General features: G+C 27.3%; 7 protein-coding genes across 7 annotated transcripts; 3 read left to right on the forward strand and 4 right to left on the reverse strand.

Annotated features, from left to right (window-relative positions):
- Window positions 1-1,182: 1,182 nt before the first annotated feature.
- Window positions 1,183-2,010, forward strand: PGO_062150 (enhancer of rudimentary domain containing protein; the record flags this gene model as incomplete). Its single annotated transcript, XM_028686858.1, has 3 exons — window positions 1,183-1,285; window positions 1,564-1,684; window positions 1,917-2,010. The coding sequence occupies 3 exons, from the start codon at window positions 1,183-1,185 to the stop codon at window positions 2,008-2,010; spliced, it is 318 nt and encodes a 105-aa protein (XP_028542659.1).
- A 212-nt stretch (window positions 2,011-2,222) lies between these two features.
- Window positions 2,223-8,564, reverse strand: PGO_062160 (hypothetical protein, conserved; the record flags this gene model as incomplete). The annotated part of the gene is made up of 16 exons (XM_028686859.1): window positions 2,223-2,321; window positions 2,685-2,720; window positions 3,085-3,176; window positions 3,496-3,803; window positions 4,072-4,205; window positions 4,505-4,588; window positions 4,867-4,940; window positions 5,107-5,253; window positions 5,418-5,585; window positions 5,717-5,777; window positions 5,916-5,984; window positions 6,217-6,735; window positions 6,857-7,138; window positions 7,316-7,420; window positions 7,630-7,813; window positions 8,158-8,564. 16 exons carry the CDS (start codon window positions 8,562-8,564, stop codon window positions 2,223-2,225), a joined length of 2,769 nt encoding a protein of 922 aa, XP_028542660.1.
- A 596-nt stretch (window positions 8,565-9,160) lies between these two features.
- Window positions 9,161-10,773, reverse strand: PGO_062170 (hypothetical protein; the record flags this gene model as incomplete). The annotated part of the gene is made up of 4 exons (XM_028686860.1): window positions 9,161-9,328; window positions 9,567-9,677; window positions 9,856-9,975; window positions 10,489-10,773. 4 exons carry the CDS (start codon window positions 10,771-10,773, stop codon window positions 9,161-9,163), a joined length of 684 nt encoding a protein of 227 aa, XP_028542661.1.
- A 1,165-nt stretch (window positions 10,774-11,938) lies between these two features.
- PGO_062180 (hypothetical protein, conserved) lies at window positions 11,939-13,224 on the forward strand (the record flags this gene model as incomplete). Its single annotated transcript, XM_028686861.1, has 4 exons — window positions 11,939-11,975; window positions 12,459-12,598; window positions 12,810-12,874; window positions 13,107-13,224. 4 exons carry the CDS (start codon window positions 11,939-11,941, stop codon window positions 13,222-13,224), a joined length of 360 nt encoding a protein of 119 aa, XP_028542662.1.
- A 603-nt stretch (window positions 13,225-13,827) lies between these two features.
- On the reverse strand, window positions 13,828-16,683 carry PGO_062190 (GDP dissociation inhibitor; the record flags this gene model as incomplete). The annotated part of the gene is made up of 1 exon (XM_028686862.1): window positions 13,828-16,683. One exon carries the CDS (start codon window positions 16,681-16,683, stop codon window positions 13,828-13,830), a length of 2,856 nt encoding a protein of 951 aa, XP_028542663.1.
- A 724-nt stretch (window positions 16,684-17,407) lies between these two features.
- PGO_062200 (hypothetical protein) lies at window positions 17,408-17,863 on the forward strand (the record flags this gene model as incomplete). The annotated part of the gene is made up of 2 exons (XM_028686863.1): window positions 17,408-17,471; window positions 17,751-17,863. The coding sequence occupies 2 exons, from the start codon at window positions 17,408-17,410 to the stop codon at window positions 17,861-17,863; spliced, it is 177 nt and encodes a 58-aa protein (XP_028542664.1).
- A 552-nt stretch (window positions 17,864-18,415) lies between these two features.
- PGO_062210 (conserved Plasmodium protein, unknown function) lies at window positions 18,416-20,580 on the reverse strand (the record flags this gene model as incomplete). Its single annotated transcript, XM_028686864.1, has 8 exons — window positions 18,416-18,532; window positions 18,739-18,844; window positions 19,015-19,127; window positions 19,289-19,393; window positions 19,582-19,914; window positions 20,070-20,168; window positions 20,332-20,412; window positions 20,539-20,580. 8 exons carry the CDS (start codon window positions 20,578-20,580, stop codon window positions 18,416-18,418), a joined length of 996 nt encoding a protein of 331 aa, XP_028542665.1.
- Window positions 20,581-20,601: the final 21 nt, after the last annotated feature.

A 20,601-nucleotide genomic window follows, 5' to 3' on the forward strand; every position in this document is an offset into this window, starting at 1 on the left:
TAATTCGATGAAAGTACCATCATCGTACGTATGGCATAGTCAAAAGTAATCAAATTATAATTTTTTTTTTTATGTTGTACTAATATATTTTATTCTCACGATTGGGAAAAAAGTGGAACTCGTGTGCTGGATATATAGAGTTTGGAAGAAGAATAATAATGTAAAATATGACGCAAAAATGCACATAACATTTTATTTTTTGGTAAATTATAGTGTAATTATTTTTAAGCTGTTGCTAAGACATACCACTTTTATTTTATTTTGTTTTATTTATTTTATTTTATTTATTTATTTTTTTATTCTTTTTTTTTTTTATTTTTTTTACTCTTATTCACGTTTTCATAACATTCCTTTATTTCGAATTAGGGATTAGAATATCTTAAATGGGGTACCACCTTGACGTGTTATATATATGGTTATACGCACGTAAAATTGTGGGCATTTAAAAAATGTAGTCATGTATGCTCTAGTTATGAATATTTGCCTACGTAAGTTATTCACTATAAATATATGTGCTTATTTTAATATCACAATACAACATGTGTGTGTGTGTGTATGGGGAAGGGCTAAGGTATTTGGGGATTCATTATGGAATATCATTTTGATGCTTTTTTTTTTTTTATTCTAAGAAGAAATAAAAAAAAGAAGATTATGACGACAACCTGACGGTTGAAAGATAATGTTACACATATTTTTTTTTACCGCAGGAGCGATCATGCAATATGCATATATATATTGAGTAGGTATACATTCGAATGTTGTGGCCTATTTTACTATCTTCCTATGCCTATAGCATTAATATATACATATATATATATATATAAGCGCACGATATTGTAATGACGTAAAAAAAAAAAAAAAAAAACTAAGTAATTAATTAAATTTTTATATTCTATATTTTCTTTGATGGGATAATTTTTTATTATAATTATTAAGTGATAATAAAAGCCCCCGCAAAATAATTATATATACATGTTTATATATATCTATATATATATATATTTATATAATCAGAAACAAGGCTCCATATATATAAAAGGAATATTATAAAAAAAAAAAAAAAAAAAAAAAAAGGGGAAAATAACCAGATTAAAAAAAAAAAGTATAAAACAGAACAGATATAAACATAATTCACTGTTAATAGCTACATTTTTTATCATTAAGGAAAAGAGATAAAGGAAAATGAATGCAGGTTACAGTGACGTTGTGTTGCTAGTTCAATTTTCAAGAAAAATAGAAAGTAGGACATTTGTTGAATACAATTCTCTAAAATTAGCTCTAAATGGTAACTACTCAAAAAAAAAAAAAAAAATCCTATATAAAGCAGCATATATAAAAACAAATGTACAAAGTTTACATAAGACTAGTACATATATACATTTCAGTTGTGAAGATTGTGTTAACATGAGTGATACGTTAATAGTTTAGTTATGTATGCACATGTCCATTTTTGTCGTATATATGCTTTGCATATGAATATACATAGAAGTTATACATACTTTTTCCATTTATATAAAAATACGCATATATATTAATAATTCTTTTTCCTTTTTTACTCTCTAGGAATTTGCCAACTATACGAACAAGCAATAAAAGAAAGTGACCCCACAGTGCAAAGAATAACATATAACATGAACGATTTATTTTTGTATATTGACAACATACAGAAAATGACCATTTTATTGTTAGTTTTAAGATAAGAAAAAAAAAAAAAAGTATTAAATGAGATAACAGTGACGAAAATGATTGAAAATAAATAGTCAATATGCTATTCACTGGGCATCTGTGTAGACGACTTTATGAACATCGCTAAGAGAGAACATATTATTTCACGCGTTTACTAATGTATGCTGAATAAAATGTCTTATTATATCTATAAAGCTGAAGTATTATGCACATTTTTTTTTTTCTTGTAGATTTCATCAACCTACATGGACATACAAACCACATGACAAAATATGGATTAAACAAAAGCTGGTTGAACATATAAAAAATCAAATAGGCCAATAATAGTAAATATATATATTAATACAGCTGAAGATCGTTCACCTTATGAGTAATGTTGTCATTGTTATTCAACTGTTACACTAATTTGACAATATGTAGTGCGATGATGTATATTTTCTGAACACCTTTATTGATCAATCATAATGGAAAAAGAAGAGAAAAAAAAATGAAATAAAGAATATCCTATAATCCGGAATCCCTCATAGTTCCAATGTTTATAATTTATTCCCAAGCAAATAACCTCTATATTTTTCCAATGCATTTTTGTAGTCCTCATCAAGCTTATTCTTTAGTTGTTCTTTCCGTTCATTTGTCTGTTGAAAAGGAGGGAAAGTAAAATGAAAAATTAAAAAAGGATGGTGATGTGAAAATGGGAAACAATAAGGAAAAAGACGAAGAAGAGAATCAGAAGAGAAGCAGAAGAGAAACAAGATGTTACAAATAATTTATATTAAATTTTTTTTTTTGAGCAGAGCGTTATGTACGGATGCATTTTGACCATGCAGTATCGACAGAAACGTTTTATTAAACTGTTTTTTATATTCGGTTTTCACCGCGCTTTTATTAAGTATTGGAGGGTGTGTGTTTGATAACGTTTCCTCATGGCATATACACATGTTCGTAGATGTGTGTATGAATGCACTTATGTATAACATATATATATGTATGTGCTTTACGCTTTGTTCTTCGTTCCTTAGCACTTTTTCCTTTTCCTACAAACATATTTTTTTAATTTTAAAATACATTTCAAAGTGAAATATTTTCATTCTTAAAAATATAGCGAAAATGTGAAAAAAGAGGGATAAAAATAGAAAATTAAAAAATGTGAAAAATGGCGGAAATTTTATACTTACCTTGCTCAACTGAAGTTGCCTTTTTACTTTTTCCTTGTTCACATATACCCTATTTTGAACCCATTGTAAAAATTCGTCTATTTCTGCCTTGGTCTGCAGGAAGAAGGTACGCAAGTGGTGTATATGCAATTATGCGTATTGTATACGTACAAATCTGCGTATGTATAAAAGTGGAAACAATCCCTATTCATCTCCTCAGTGGATATACATCCGAATGAATTACCGAATTCAAAAGATTTTCTTCTATTTCGTAAACAAAAACACAGCCACTTGAGTCTCCAATTATAATCTTGTTATACGAATACTTGTATACATCTTTGTATAGGAGGGGAACATGTATATAAAAATTTATGAATATAATATATAAACATACACACAACACACACACGCAGATACAAACTTGCGTATGTAGGAATGATGATGTGTTAGATATGACATTTTAATAGAAAAAATTTAAGTTGTTTGGAAAGTGGAATACAAACTAATCGTAATTTTAATTATGAATTCTACATAAAAGTGTAGAACTGGAACAGAGAAACATAAGTCAAATTGATTTAATCTTTTTTTGTACTATTTTTCATCCATTCATTCGTTAATTTTTTTTTTTTTTTTTTTTTTTTTTTTCTTCCCTAACCATCTTCATCCTTATTAATCAAATATTCATTGGTGTCTACAAATGTTTCCGAATTTTCATAGGAGATATCATCACTATGATTTTTTTGAATATTCGTTTTTTTTTTCAAAGCATTAAATAAGCTAGAATCGAAATTCTGGAAGATACTAATACATGTCAAGCTATAACTGCTGATAGACAACGAGTACATGCAACTATTTTTTCGTTCCATTAGATTCCATATTTCTATATGCCCATTTATTTTTCCAACAAATATAACACTTATTTTACTTTGACTGAATTCGCAGCAGGAGTATATTTCATTACTTCTGAAAAGAGTGAAGTTGAGGTGAGTTAGTGTGAATACACATGGGTTCAGAGATTATTGTGCTCATGTATCAGCTTCTTATTCGGTCTGTTCACCTGCTAACTATTTTCTTCTTTTATTAGGAGACCACTCTAATACACACTTAGATGTACTAACACTCAAATGAGAGACAAATCATTTAGTGGTTATACAAGTAGAATATAAATAAATGACACACGAGGATGATAAGAAACAGAGGAATGCAAGAAAAAAAATATTTTATAGCTTACTTGGGTGATATATATAGAGGATGCTCTTCGCTTTCTTTCCACAGAAAAAAGTTCGTATCAGTTAATGTTAGAATTAAATATTTAATGATGTTATTTCTCTTTACGCATATTAGTGTCTTAAAACTTTTATAGTCCTTTAATGAAAAAGGGAAGGGAGAGATGGAAAAAACAAAACAAAACAAAACGAAGCCATATAAATAAAGAGAAAATAAACAAATATGAATTTTCTCCTTAGGGAGAAATGGAAAATACTCTATTTATAACAAGTAAATAAAAAGAAGAAATTGCACATGTATTAATTTAGGAGGTGGCCTCATCACCATCTACATGTTTTGTTCCTTGAACGAATATCCACACAGATCTATAGCAAAATTGTAAATACAAATGAAAAAAACACATCTACATAATTATTCTACTTTTTTTCTTTTCTTACATCATTTATTTTGCTTATAATAGAATAGTTCTTTTCTTTTTGCATACATCCATACAAATTTCCAACCACGTATTCTCCTTCTTCCTGAAAATATGATAAATAAGGAATGAAAATTATTGTGCACAGAATTGCACTTGGATGGTATCAGACGAACAGACTACAACAGTGTAACAAAAACACACTTAAGTATGCATATTCATGACATTGCAAAAGTGATGTGTTTTAAAAAAATAAAATAATAACAATATAAAAATAATCCATAAGGTTAACATGTAGAAGTCTAAGTGTTAATTACGCTAAAAAAAAAAAATCAAAATAATCGAAATAATCGAAATAATAAAAATAATAAAAATAAAAATTACTGAAAAGGCAAAAAAGGAGGAAACATTCGAATTTAACTCCATAAAATGAAAATACGTAAATCCTAATGAATATTCTGGGAAAAGTATAATAGTTCAAATAATGTTCTATTAAGGAAAGTTCATAATAACATTGTATTGTATTTACGGTTAGGCAGATATTTGTATATTTTGTGCCTAATATGGTAGTACTAACTGATGAATGCACGAATAAACGTCAAATAGAAGTATATTTTTTTTTACCTGTATTTGGTCTCGTAGCATTTATTTTGAATAGAGGCTTGAAACTGTATAGGTCATCAACTAATTCTTTTTCTTTTTTCTTTGCACTACTTTTAACTTCAACTATTTCTATGTTTGTTGTATCCCATATTAGTATCGTCCCATCGACTAATAGGGAGGAGGTGAAATAGATGGAGATGAAGAAAAAGAGAGAAAAAGAGTTATGAGTCCAATTATACCACATGGGGATAAAATGGGTATATGCACATTTTCACTTATTGTTCTGCTACATATAGATATAGAAAAAATATATATATATATATATAAATCACCTGAAATAGAGATCAACAAATGGCAATTCTTCTGGTTGCTAATAGATATTTTCTTTTCACTTAGAACTAATGTTTTGTCATTTAGAAATACAAGGGACGTCACTTCTCTTTTATGTGAATGCTCTATGCTGCTATATATGTAGGGTTCTAAGTCGACAGTTCTTTCATCTAAATGGGAATTCAAATGGTGAAGTGGCATTACATTTGACAGTAGTTAATGCAGGAACCAAGCATAAGCTGTCTTGAAGTGTATACATATATATATATATATGTGTATATGTATATACATATTTTTTTACTTATTTTGGGATCTAAAAGCGGTTTTGCATGAAAATTGGGGGGTAGTTTCCAAATGACTAGCTGTTAAAAATAATATTTTGGGGGAGGGCGAAAAGAGTTAGATCGTAAAAAAAGTCATAATACATTAGTATGTATATTAATAAAGAAAAGGTATGTGTTATTTTATATGTTTTTTTTTTGAAAAAATATGAGTCGAACCAATCCGTTACTGCATCCGGCGATAACAAAGTCATAGCCCCTTTCATTTATAACAGCACTGGAAATTTGCTATATAAAAATGAATGAAATGAATAATAGGAATAAAATTATTCGTGAGATACAGTATATTATCTATGTTTTAAGGTGATATGTAGTTATGTGGGATGAACACTTATTTTTTTTATCTTATCGCATGATGAATATTTCATCCTATCTCGCTTTGTATTATTTGTCTCGAATCAGTCAATTAAAATATCTACAAGTTGTTTTTCTCCTTTTATTTTTTCTTTATTTTGGTTACATATGGAGATATCAAGGCGTATATTGGATTTATGTAGTTGGTGTAGGACCAAATGAGGATGTAGCTGTCCGTATTAACCCCTTCGATAAAATTGTCATTTTTGTAATTGTTTATATATACAGTAAATATGAGATAATTTATTAAAGACAGATACAGCGTAAACAAGACTACTTTATCTGTTGTGTATTTCACATCTGTATATATGAATATTTTATTTAATTTTTTGACACTTTTAAATGATAATATATCCAAAATTTCTGTGTTTGGTTGTCCCTTTTTTTCTGTTATTATGATATTTTCAATTATGTATTTTTCTATAACTGGAAAAAGTCTATGAAGAAATTTATGCAATTTGTATGATTTTAATATTTCTTCTTTTTTCTCTTTTAAGAATTCTATATTATATTGAATTCCCATATGCTTGTAAACTGCTTTATATGTTTGACATGTTTTTTCTTGATGTATGATAGAATTGTTTGAGAAAAAATCTAGCGTTTTTGCTCGTATTGCTGAATTAGCCTAAAAAAGAGTTACATCGCAGGGATCCTTGTTATTGTGAAATATATATACATGTGTATTAAATCGTTTATCAACTCTTTTGTTTGTTCATTATTTCCCCCGTATATTTATCTTTACTTACCAATTCATTACCCTTAATGGATGTAAAATTACCATGATCAACAAACTCCAGGGTGGCTTCCCCTTTGTTCTTTTTACTGATATATATACGCTTTTTGAATTTCTTCCTATTTTCATTAACATTCATGGAACTTATTTCTTTTTCAATTTGTTGCTCGTACGATGAAACATAATTTTTTGGCTTTAAGAAAACACAACTTAGCTCTTGTTTTTCTGTGGATTTTTCGTTGAGACAGCTTTCCCTCATATTGAGGTCTGGGAGATCAACAGACCTTTTACTTTTCTGTAATAAGAGAAAAAAAAAAAAAAAAACGTAAAACATCAAAATTAAGAAACAATAAAATAAGGAAAATGAGTACTATCTAATGTATGTCTAAAATTTAAAGAGTGTGAAATTTTGAAGTGGTTAATAGCAGTGTGGTGTAAAAAAAAAAAAAAAAAAAAAAATCCATAATACTACCATGAGAAAGTAGGAAAATATCTCTTCATCGACAACCAGTGCATAATTCTTTTTGTAATATTTATGCAAATTCTTGAAAATTAATATTTCATCAAGTTTGTATTTCTTAAAGAGTGGAAAGAATTAACAAATTGTATATGTGCCAATTTGTAGATGTTTTTATAATAGTGCGAAGAAGGGGGATCACATGCTGGATATGTACTTATTCACTCTTACTAGTCACACCAATGGAAATATAAAAAATGGAAAACAAATGGAGTGTAAATTTAGACATACACAGATGTAGGTGATTTGATGCAAATCTAAATTTTTACTGTTAACGCATTTTTGATTAGGAGAAACTCGTCCGAGCTTAAGTATTTTTGAATGAGGGAGAAAAAGTAACTTTTATCTACGCACACAGTTTGGGAATTTTTAAAAAGCAGGGTACTCAAGTCATTGCATAAATCTATCCCCATAACATTTTTAAAATTTTTTTCTAACTCAACATTTAGTGCACTAAATAAAGGAGAAAAATATGGAATTATAGGGGTAAAATATGCAAATTATAAAATAAAAAAAATACACCTAGGGTAGCATAACATAGAAAAGACTCTTATACCGTTAAACTGCATTTTAGTTAGAGTGTTTGCTTTGTTTTGCTTTTTTATTCTTTTCATTTTTTTTTAATTTTCCGCTTGTTCACATAACTACACATGTAGAGGCCTACAAATGTGTGCATCTTCTTATGTAGCTGAATGCACATATTGCAATATATTTCTCTATTTCCTACTCATTCACATATATATATATTTTTCCTTATATTGTTTTGCACATATACATTAATGCGTTCAAGAATTAACCTTATTAACAAATTGTCACTTTTTGTATGCACATTCGAATCCGGAAAGGCCTCCAGTTCCTTGTGTAGCATACCTAACTCGGGTATGATTTTATTCTTTAAAATGTGCTGCTTTTTATCAAGACTTGCAGTTTTTGCTCTAGTGTCATTTTCGTTTCTTTTTTTCGTTTCACTTGTTATTTTTTTTTTATCATCATTATCTCTTTCATTTTTGTTTTTTACATCAATATCATTTTTACTTTTGGAATCTGCTTTTTGCAATTTATTTTTATTGTCAATTTCAAGTTTTTTTTTAGTCATGTCATTTTTTTTTTTAATATGTTCTTTTTGTTCATGATCAGATTTATCACTGTCTTTTTTTTTCTTTGGGTTCTTTTTTTCAGTATGAATAACATTTTTACTCTTCATTATTTTTCGTTAAGTGTTACAGTTTAGTTCTTTTTATTTTAATTTATTTTATTTTTTTTTTTCAGAAGATCTTTAAATTGTATACGTTTAAAAGAATATTTTATAAACACGTAGAAAAAACTGTTATGGTTAATGCAGCACTGGACTTAACGAATGGAGAATTAAAGCAATTCGTACATATAATATAAGACACTTTCCGCTGGAAAATAAATATTGAAGTTAAAGTGTGATCGTTTCAAATATACATGACATTTACTTTTTGATGGAATGCAGATAAAGAACAGCGATATGGAATTAGACAAAATAAAAATAAGAAAAAGGGAAAGAAAGTGATAATATAAAAGTATATTTATAATGTTACTAACTTGCGTGCACTATAGGTAGTAGCGGAATAGGCTAGAAAAAAAATTATTTTATTTCATTTTTCTGCCAATAATTAAATATATACTGCTCTATGTCACTTTATGAGCTCATCTCAAATTAAATATTTACTCATAAAATATCCATTTCATAACAGCACTACAGTGAGGTATAAAAAATTGAAGTTTTACTAAAAATTTTAAATAATGCGAATGTTAGAAACTAGTTTCTCCCTTTTATTTTATTTTTGTCAAATCGTGTTCCAGAGTAGTTAAAATGGTTTGTATGCTTTTCTTATTTATTAATAATTTATTCTTATTTTCATTTAATTTCTGTTCAACATAAATCATATTATTATTTTCCTTTGAAGCTTTGTGCAATATGTAAAGGCCGTACACACTCACCTTGGAAAAGGAGAAAAATGAAGTTTTTTTTTTTTAATAATATCGCCAGTAATTCCTTGAGAATACGATTTTAAGTGCATACGTTCGCACGAAAAAGGTGCCCATATAAATACAGGAACACACATGTGCATGTACAAATGTGTGAGGAAGCTACGAAAATGCACAAACATATATATATACACGAAAATGTACACCTTTTTAGGTAGCTTATTGTTTCATTTTATCTCTCTTTCCAAACCAAATAAAAAAGCGAGTGGGTGACTGAAGCAATGGCAAAAAAGAAACCCGTTATAAATAAGCCCAAGATTTCTTTATCTTTATATCCTTTGGAATTATTTTCAGTTAATATCTACAAATACAAGAATAGAAAGATAAACGAAAAAAAAGCCAGTAATTAAATAATTGTTGAATATTTTAATATGGCGTGGCATAATGAATAATGTAAACGGATGAATGTACACGCTAAATTTAACTGAATCATTGAAAAACAAGAGTGAAGTGTTTCATAATGCCATTTTGGTGTGTACTTGAATTTTCTCTTTCCTCAAGTTCGATTTAGCGATTAGCAGAACATTTAATTCGTCAATTGCCTTTTGAAATTTCACTTTTTTTTCTTCATTTAAATATTTGTAATAAATGTTAACCGACTGCGGTGTAAAAAACAGATGAAGGAAATAAATTATAAAAAATTGACGCTATTAAAAAATATCACAAAATTTACAAAGTCCTTTAACGTAAAAAATGTGTGGTTAAACCGAAACCCTGAATTGACTCAACAAAAATGTGTATATTCTTATCATTGTGCGACAGGAATTCATGTTAACGAAAAAGTTATATGATTCTCATCTTAATGTGTGAAACATGATATATCTGTTTCATACAAATGGGCAGGAATTACGTTTTCCCATGGTGACAATATGTCGTGTACGTAACACATTCGTGAAAGGCAATGGTCGTTCATATATAATACTGATGTAGTTGTACGAGAGGAGCACGTGTAAATGTAATTTCTCAGTGCGTATGCAGCATGCAAAACGTGCACATATATATATATTTAATACATATTGGATACATACACATACACACACACACAAACATACATACATACACTTGCTTCAACATAAGCACACCATAAAAAACGTTTGGCAAAATGGGATTACTTCTTGCAGTGAATAGAGAGAACCCCTATCTAGTTCACTTTGGGCTTTTCTTATTGAGTCGATTATTATTTGTTCTGAAAAAGAATTTTTATGCGTCCACAGCCTGTTATGCTTGGGATGCAAATAAAAAAGGTTCAGGTTTTCAAAGTTACTGAGGCATTTAAAAACGTTCCTGTATTCTTCATTTTTATAAAACTTGGGTGATGAACAAAATGCCTTTTTTGCAAAATTCTTATTAAATGTTTTTGAAATTTTGGGAAAAATAATATCTGTATACAAATGCATTTTTTTTTTTTTTTTTTCTTATTTTTCATGCCATCGAAGCAGAATGTTTTTTTAAAGTATTTTCATCACAGTTTTCACATTTTTTAAGCAATTCTTGTGTTTATTGTTCTTATGTAATGTTGCATTGGGTCTAGGTATGAACAAAATCAAGAAAAAAATAGTGTATACATATATATATATATATATATTGTGTATGTGTAAAAGTGTAATGAGATCAGTAACTATGATATAATACAAACATGTAAATTTTTATTTTTTAACTCATCTTTGTATTATTTTTAAGCTGAGCTCTAAATCTAAAGAATTTTTGCTCATAAGCTGAATCGTGAAACGTTAATATGTGACTAATTCAAATGCTTAATTGCTAAATGTTGAACGATAAATTTTTAAAATTTTTAAGCAGGTGAATGGTTTATCGGTTGAACTGTTAAATGATTAAGCTGGTGATTTACCAAAGCGCTAAATGCAAAGTCCAATTTCCTAATCGTTAAGATGCTTGTTTTCCTTACATTTATGATCATTTGAATTAGTGTTCACGCAAAGTTCAGCGAATTTTTTCACAAGTTCAAATATTCAAATATATATTACTTATATGTAAGCATTAATTCCTTTTTATGTTTACTTAAATTATTTGTGCACATATAATTCTCATGACTTTTTTAATTTCATTAAAAAATCGCAGTGTTATATTTTGTCATAACATGCATACATAAAGCATGACACAATGTTAAAATATATATATATGTATACATGCATACATTTTTTTTCAGTGTATTATATATAAAATTTTCACATTCAAGGGTAAAAAAAATTCTTAATTATATATCGCTTTGTATTAAAAAAAAAAAAAAAGAAAAGGTATATATAATTAAAATGTACATTTATCAATTTTTAAGTATGTAAAGAAACATGAGATATGCTTATTCACATTCCTTGTTTACATTTTAATTGAAAAAACCAATTTTTTGCCCTTAATTTTTTTTAAATTCCAGAGATTCATATTTTTAAATTATATACATATATATATATCCAAAAGAAGAAAGAACAAGTGGAAAATTCAAAAAAGTAGAAAGGGAAAAAAGTGAATTAGGCAGCATTAGTAAATTTAACTTTTTGTATATTAGAAAAACTTGTTTCCTTTCCTTTTTAACAATAACACGAAAAAATGGGGTCCTCCATCCAGCCATCAAGATTTTTAGATAGTAATAACCCTTTTAAGAAGGAGAAACATGATTGATGAGAGTGTATATGTTATATATGTGTATATATACACGTATATATGTACGGAAACAGTATTACACATATGCGTACGTGTGTATCGAGTTTTGATTTATTCATGTTTCACAAACCTATTGCTTAATATATATCATTTCCAATATGATAAAAAACTTACTGATTTAATACATATGCACGCATACATATGTGGATATTGTACGAATTTGTTTATATAACCAAATGCACATTTTTTATATGTTCACTGTTCCCCCATTTAAGTATATATATGTTGTGTGATCTTATGATTATATATTGTGTAAACGTGTGTATGGGAATGAGAAGAAATGGAGAATTTGTGAAAATAAAGAATCCATCATTTTTGTTCTTATTTTGTGAGCATTTGAGTATACACATTATTCCATTACACCATTACACATAATTCCTTTCTTCGCCATATATTTTCTCTTCAGGTGCAGTATTATCATTGTTCGCTATGGTTATTTCGGCAGCATTCCTGTACATGTTTTCAGAATTTTATTTGTTATCATTCGAAACGAAATTGCTTAATAATAAAGTGAGCATGATATTGTCTCGTTTATTCCCATTTAAAGTAAGAAACGCGAAAACGAATAATGAGAAAGTAAGAGAGGAAATAAAAATACAGTGTATTGTAAATATATATATAAACATTAAAATATCACATTTAAACAATTAAAAAATGTATGCATGTATGTATATACATTTACATGTATGCATGAAAAAAAAAAAAAAAGTTTTAAATACATTAACTAACCAAATATATTTTGTCTTTTTCCTAGAAGACTTTTGAGTACAACCTGACCCACATACTGCTTCTAACCATATGCATAATTATCCTTAGCCTTAAGTAAAATAACAAGAAATAAGATCGCACGGGAATTATTTATTAACAGTGTTCCGATAAATAGTGAATATGTCTTTTTTTTTGCATATAAACGCGAATGTATCTAATTAGTTGTAATTGTACTATTTGTGTGTTCGTTTTTTTATGGCTTACGTACATATATATTTTCATGCACACGCCTATAAATTGAATGTATTTTTTTTTTTTTTCTTTTCAATTTGTTTTCATCCCATAGACCTGATTATAGTTTCCATTGTAAAATGAGCTCAAAGGAATGCAAAAGAAGCCAAGGAAAGGATGATTCACACAAAATGGATGATGTTGATAGAATGCAAAGAGACAAGAAAAAATAAATATTAAGAATAAGGAAATAACAATATGGGGAATACTTATATTGAGTTTATTGTGCATACTATGTATATGCAGGTGTATAGATAATGTATATGGACATATGTATATATATTTACATATTATATATGTATACTTATACTATATAATCATTCAAGATTATGGTAAAATATGTGTTCTGAATTTTTAAACTTATTGTTTAACTAAGTCGGAAAAAAAACAAAAAAAAAATTAAATAAATAAATGACAACGAATAAATGTGGAGAAATAAATTAATAAAGTAGAACATGAACAAATAAACGATTATATAATAAATGTATTTTTTTTTTTTTTTTCCCAATAAGAAGCAAATTTTTTATAAATTTTTGCATTAAAAGTTATTTATTTAACTTTTTTTTTTTTTAAAATCTGTACATAAATAGAGACACCAAATTTAAATATAACTCTAAATTTATATATACCTCTCCATATACACATGTTCACATATATATATAATACGTTTAACATTTCATCAAAATGTGTTTAACTTTTTCAAAATAGGAAGTTACAAATAGAACAGATGTTACTTAGAATGGTGGTAATTACCAACTAGATAAAGTGCAAGTAGTTTAGTCGTTAAACATTTTCTTTATCATATTGCTAAATGTATCATATATGGTTTGGCTGCTGCTTGATAAAATAAGGGTTCTATGAATTTTATTAATAATGTAGAAAAACATAGATACGTCTTCTATCAAGGGATAAATTGGGTAGTTGTGGATATCATTTGTAAAAAGTAAATTACAAATGTGCTTGTTCTCGTCTAGATGGACAAACCCATTGGTGCGGGGGTGGTTGTTTTGGTCATGGTATTCAAATATGTTCTCCTTTTTACCTTTGTTGAAATTTGTTCTGTTGTCGTCGCCATTCATAATATTGCCTACATAGTCAGCGATATTTGTATCACCACCATCAGTGGCGTTATTTTTGTGTAATTCATTCATTGTATTTTCACATATATCTTGATGTTCAACCTTAATATTCTTTTCAATAAGTTGAAATATTTTTTCATAGTGCTTTACGTTTTCATTAATTATTTTGATAGTGTCCTTTCTATAAATGGTTGGTTCATATTCATAATATGCACAATAAATAACTCCTTCTTTGGTTAACAAGTCATTTAAGGATTTTACAAAGGCATCCACTTCGATGTTTTTATGTTTCTTTTGTTCTGGGCTATTTGTTACTTCTTCCGTTTGGTTATTCTGAACAGGTTCTTCCTTATGACAATTATTTGTATGTTCATCCTTATGAATGTTTTGAAATTTTCCAGAACTCTGAATATTTCCCCTTGTGTATGATGGGTCATTTATTTGTTGCACTTTCTTTTTTATAGTATCCTCATTGAGTGATTCCCCTTTATCAGTTAAGCGCATATTGGACCTCTCTTCCGTTTCAGATGTGCTGAAAAATTCTGCAATTATATTGTGAAAATATTCATTAAGGGGAATTTTTAAAGGTAAATTTGAATCTGCGGGTGGGATATTATTAACCTTATGCTTTTTAATAAATAGTTTTACGACATCAAATAATAAGGAAAAATTTAATGGTTTCTGATTCTTGGGGTTACTTTTATTTTTTTCATAAGGATTATCATGACTGTTTTCCCCTTTTACTTTCTTCAAATCGATTGGAGCCTTTGGTATATTATTTACTTCCTTTTTAATTTCTAAATATGTAAAGTACGTTAAGAAAAAACCTGGAGGACAAGAGCCACTATTATAGTCTAATTGTAAAATATGTATAGAATTACTTAAATTATCAAACTTTTTTTTTTGTTCTTCTTCCAAATTTTGGTGCTTGTGTATGTAAAATGATATTCCCTGTTTTCCTATAAGTGAGTAGGTGCTTAAAACCATCAACCTGTAAGTTTTAACTAACGTTTTACCTTTTTTAACCTTTTTTATATTTTTTTTTTTGCAGAGAAGGTATTTTTTCATCTCACAGAAATTTATGTTAGATCCAGATGATATAACAAACCTGGGTCTAATTATATAACCATTGTCTAAGATGATTTCTTTTATTTTTGTAGACGTAAAGGAATGAATCATATCATCATTCATTATTTTATCTTCTGTGTTATGGAAGATGGGAGAATAAATAATGTTTTGTATTTTTCTATTAATCATGTAGATGGAATTGTTTAGACAAGCCACTCGGGATATCGCATAAATAATGTCATTTAAGCCATAGGATGGATAAATAAAAGCATTCTCAAATAAATTTTGCATTTTAAATTTATTTAGCGAATTGATTAATATGTGTAAGCGTTGGAGAAATTCTTTCTGATTCATAATAAAATTTTTCGATTTGGTATATCCACTTAGATAATACTCGGAAATCTGCTTATTATTGCACTGTCGCAAATCTAAGTCGAACAGACCTATTCCATATATGAGGTAGTCAATTAACTTGCCCGAAATATTGTATAATTTCAAATAATCTGAAATATTAACATTTGCGAATTGTTCCGACAGTTCGGTATGATTAATTAGTTTAGTGTTCTGGTTTTGTTGAACTTTCCTTTTTTCATGTTGCATGTCTGTATCCTTATTATCCTCTTTTTTTTCACCCTTAAATAAGTGGTTATTTAGAGGTTCCTGCATTGTTTCACTTGTTATGATCTCGCTAGACTGACATAACCCACCATATTGTTCTATATTTGGCTTTCTTGTAAAATTATAATTTGAAAAATTGGAAAAGGTGTAATTCTTATCGTGAATAATGTTCTTATAAATAAAATTCATAATCATTCTTTTTTCAATCAAACTTAGATTTGTGTCTAAAAAGACTTGTGATTTGTTTAGTGGAATTTTTAGCAAAATTAAATCGTTTTCATTTTGATAATCATTGTTATTACTTATGTTCTGTATATGCGATGTGATGTCGTTGGTGTCATTTTTATTATTATCTCTTTCCCTTGGTTCAATTTTTGGACCATTTATTTTTTCCTTATCTGTTACATCAATTGTACAGGTGTTGTTTACCCTTTGATAGGATAAATAAAAATGCTGTATTCCTACAAAACTAATATATGTATGTGCGTTTAACTTTATTAGCAAATCAATAAGATTGCTTTCATTGTATAATATCTTAGGGTTAATGTCAATATTAAATTTATTATTATATATTTGAAAATAACTGTGAATAATTTTTTCCAGTTTTTTTTTTTTTTCTATGCTGTCATTATTTTCACAGGGTGAAAGAGGTATATATTCCTCGTAAAAATTCTTAAGTTTGTTTTTTTCATCTTGAAATTGGCTGAAATTCAAAGAACAGTTTACATCACCATAGTACTTGTTTTTGTCAATATTTATTACTTTGTAATTATTAATGGAAAAATAAGCTGATAATAAACTGTTCAGCAAGCTGGTACCACATATCAAAATGTCACAGTCGAATGTTCTGATTTTCTTGTCATCCATTCGAAGAAGGAAAAGAAAAAAAAAAAAAAGGGCTTTTGAATGATAGAGTAAAAAACAGCAAAAAGGTGAAACAAGCTGTTTAATGAAACAAATTATTTACGCAATACATAAGAACATGTATAAATAAGAATTTTTTTTTTTTTTCTTTCCTTCTTTGTTTCCCTTATAAATGTGCATTTTTATTATGAGTATATAAGAAAAGGACATACGGGTGGATTACTTCAAAGAGTAAAAGTGCCATAGCTGATGAATTCACATTGCCGATATTTTTTTTCTATTATATTTTTTTTTTCTTCTTTTTCACCATGTTTAAATGAGTTTATTTATATATTGAATAAATGGAACGCACGGGACGATGGAGCTTTTGTTCGACTATGTCACCATTATAAAAATAACATGCGCTGTTGTCCCATGGCACCCATATCATAGCAACTGTATGGTGAAATAATACTGTCATTTCTTCACTTTTGTTAAGTGTATGAATATATGTTATGATAATCCTTACCTATTCATTTTCTGTTCAGCGTGTGTGAATTTATTTTATTTTTTTTTTTTTTTTATAAAATTAAACAATGTAGAAGCATATGTCAAATTCGAAAGTGTCCTAAGGAAAACTATAAAAAGAGATTGTTACCACTTTTTTTCACTTTCTTTGTTCATGATATTATTTATAAAAAATATTTTAATAAAATTCTATCGATTTTGTAGAAAATATTAAAAGAAAATGCTTTTATCATTTAATTTAACCATTACGAAGCACATCAACAGGTATTTTTTAACGTTAAGTGGTAAGAAGTTGTGAGAATAATAAAAGATTACAATATATTTTTGAACTTTTGCAGAAAAAAAAATAATGATAAATGTAAATATGTACATATGTAGAACAAGCGTATTTATATGTATTTTTTATCCCATATGTATTAATTTTTCACCCTTGGATAATAAACTTTTTCATGTTTTTGTTAAGTGCATCAAGAGGGTTACCAATGTGCATAAAAAACTTTTACACATTTGAAGAAATCATTATGCATATAGTAATGAATTTCATATTGCTTTCATTTTTTAAGGCGCATTGCTTGCAAAAAGGACATGGCAAACAAACATGAAAAGGAAAACATACAGATCAAAAAAAAGGAAGAAGTTTATAAGATTGAAAGAAACGTTAATTAGAATACAGTGAATATAAGCGGTTGTCCCTTTTTTTTTTTTTTTTTTTTTTTATCTTCTGTTAAACTTTTTACAATTTTTATTTTATTTTTTTATACATGGGTTGTACTTTTCATCTTTATCAAACTATTTTGGAAATTATTCCATCATTTATAATTTTGTGCCTTTTTATTAGAGAAAATGCATATGTGTAAAATATACACCCTATCTTTCGCACACACATAGACACAATTATCGTTTATGTTGTCTAAGCAAGAATTTTCTTTTAAGCTTTTTTCTTTTTAGTATTTTTCTTTTTTCGTTTCTTCTTAACAAGTTTTAAATTTATTTCTTTTAATATTTCATTGTTAACTCTGTAAAAATTAATAATTTTAGCAATGTATTAAAAAAAAAAAAAAAAAAAAAAATATTAATATATGTGTGAAAATACAGAACTGTTAAAATGTGAAGAAAAAATATATCAAAAATAGAATTTAATTAATACATTTAAAATTGGGGTAGCATATAAAAAAGATAAGAATATTTTAAGTTTCATTTGAAATTCTCTATTAAACTATTTATGTGCTTACTCGTGAGGTAGTTTTAAAATAGAAATTGATTTATTAAAATTCATAGCATCATTTATTTTAGACAAATTGGCGTTTTCCAGGAAATTTCCGATTAATGATATGCTGGAAATGTTCTATAAATTTGTTCAAAAGGGAAGTCTGTTAGTACATACTTTAATATTTGCTTCTTTTTTTTTTCTCACTCTTTTTTTTACTTTCTTGTATTCGGTAATAATTTCTTTCTTTTGTGAGTGTGCAACTATTGGGAAGAATTTAAAATTCTCCCTGTAGTTATCAAATAAAATTTTCTTTTTCTTTCCACTTTTTTCTTTCGTCTTACTGTTTGGCTAGCTATAATTTTGCAAAACGTTTGAACAAATGAGTCACTTAAATTGAACATATTATAAGAAACGTCAACATTGTTTAAGGAATTGTTTAGTAAAAAGCTTTCGAAAAGCTAAGTGTCCAAAAGGTAAAAAAATGAATTATGTTCTGTTGTAATCGATGGTCAGAAGATAGATGAATAAACAAAATTGAAAGAAATGGGAATTATTTGATTAGGAAGCATTATTTCGCTGCTCAACTGAATGCAATTTTCCTTATTCTTACTGTGCACATTCCTTCATCATTAAATTTATTTCCACTTAAATTTAAAGTAGATAAAGAAGAGTTTAAATATATTATTATGTCTATTATATATTTAATACAATCGTTACTCAAGTTACAGTACTAAGAAAATAAAATAAAACACATAAATTTAAATGAAATAATATTTCAGTTCTTGAATAGTTTTTTTTTTTTTTTTTTTTTTTTTTTTTTTAAGCTGCGCATTTGTTTTCACTAGGATATGTTCATGTCTATGCGTATTTGAGTAAATATTTTAATGTTACTTGAAAACTTAGGGTTTTTAAATTATTATAGTTACACAATGATAGGGATAGGTATTTAAGGCAATGACAGTTTAGATCAATACAATCTATGGATAAATTTTCTAGCTTTAAAAATACAAAGTAGTTATGTCTTTTTATATATTATTATAAGTTGAGTGCTTGCATGGAAATGGAATATATGTGCTATGAATAATGCCAAGTATTGGCAGTTGTGAGAGTTGAGTATACACATATATATAAGTGGTATATACGTGAATATCCCAATATATATATGGATATGTATTATGACTCACCTTTGGGTAACCATTATCATATAAACTTTTTGAAAGAAGTGTTATCCCGTTTATATCTATGTTGCTGTTGAATATGCTCATTGATTTTATATTACACATGTTTTTGATAACTACTTCGTCAGATGGTTCTTCTTCAGGTTCTTTTTGTAGCTGGGCTTTTTTTTTTTTTAAATTCATTTTATTCTTTTTTTCTGTGTCTACGTTTTTTTTCCTAACATTTTTTGTGTTTTTTTTTAAAAGTTCGCTGATTTTTACATTATCCATATAAAAGCAAATTGCTTTTATCAAATCATTTCCATTTTGAACATTTAGAATATTAATTTTATTAATGCACTATTATGTTTAACACGCAGAAATAAAAATAAAAAAAAAAAAAAAAAGAAACAAACAAACAAGATGAAAAGTTAATAATTGTGTTAATTAAAATACTTATTTTTCAATGTATGAACATTGATGAAATTCATAATTCTGTTAGAATTTTTTTTTACGTCATAGTTGGAATCAATCATTGACAAAATTAAAAAACAGAAAGCTTCTGAGTTCACATCCTCGTAAATTGTTAAGTTACCGTTACTTTCTTTATTCTCCTTTAAAAAGGTAAATTATAAAATATATTGTGTGTATTATTATTCATTTTATTAGTTTCGTAGACTTTTTTTCTCTTTAAATGTGTCTATTTGTGGAGTTTTCACAAATTGGGTACTGTTGAACATTTCAGTGTTATTCTAATTTTTGATATTTCGATCGTACCTTTATTAGGAATTCATCTATTACATAAGAACTCTTCCTTTTGAACTTTTTTAACAACAAGTAGTAGCAGTCGACTAAGTTCTTTAAAAAAAAAAAAAAAAAAAAAAGTGAAAAAAGGAAAAAGGAAAAATATAAGTTTGGACGATTTTGACGAATGTTATTCAATATATCTATTCATATTTCTGTTTATTATTGAATTATTTTAACCTTGTAGCTTTCATTGGATTTACTGGATTTTTTGCTCTCCATTTTGACCACATCATTATGTTA

Source organism: Plasmodium gonderi (assembly GCF_002157705.1).
Source record: "Plasmodium gonderi DNA, contig: Chr06, whole genome shotgun sequence".
Taxonomy (NCBI): Eukaryota; Apicomplexa; class Aconoidasida; order Haemosporida; family Plasmodiidae; genus Plasmodium; species Plasmodium gonderi.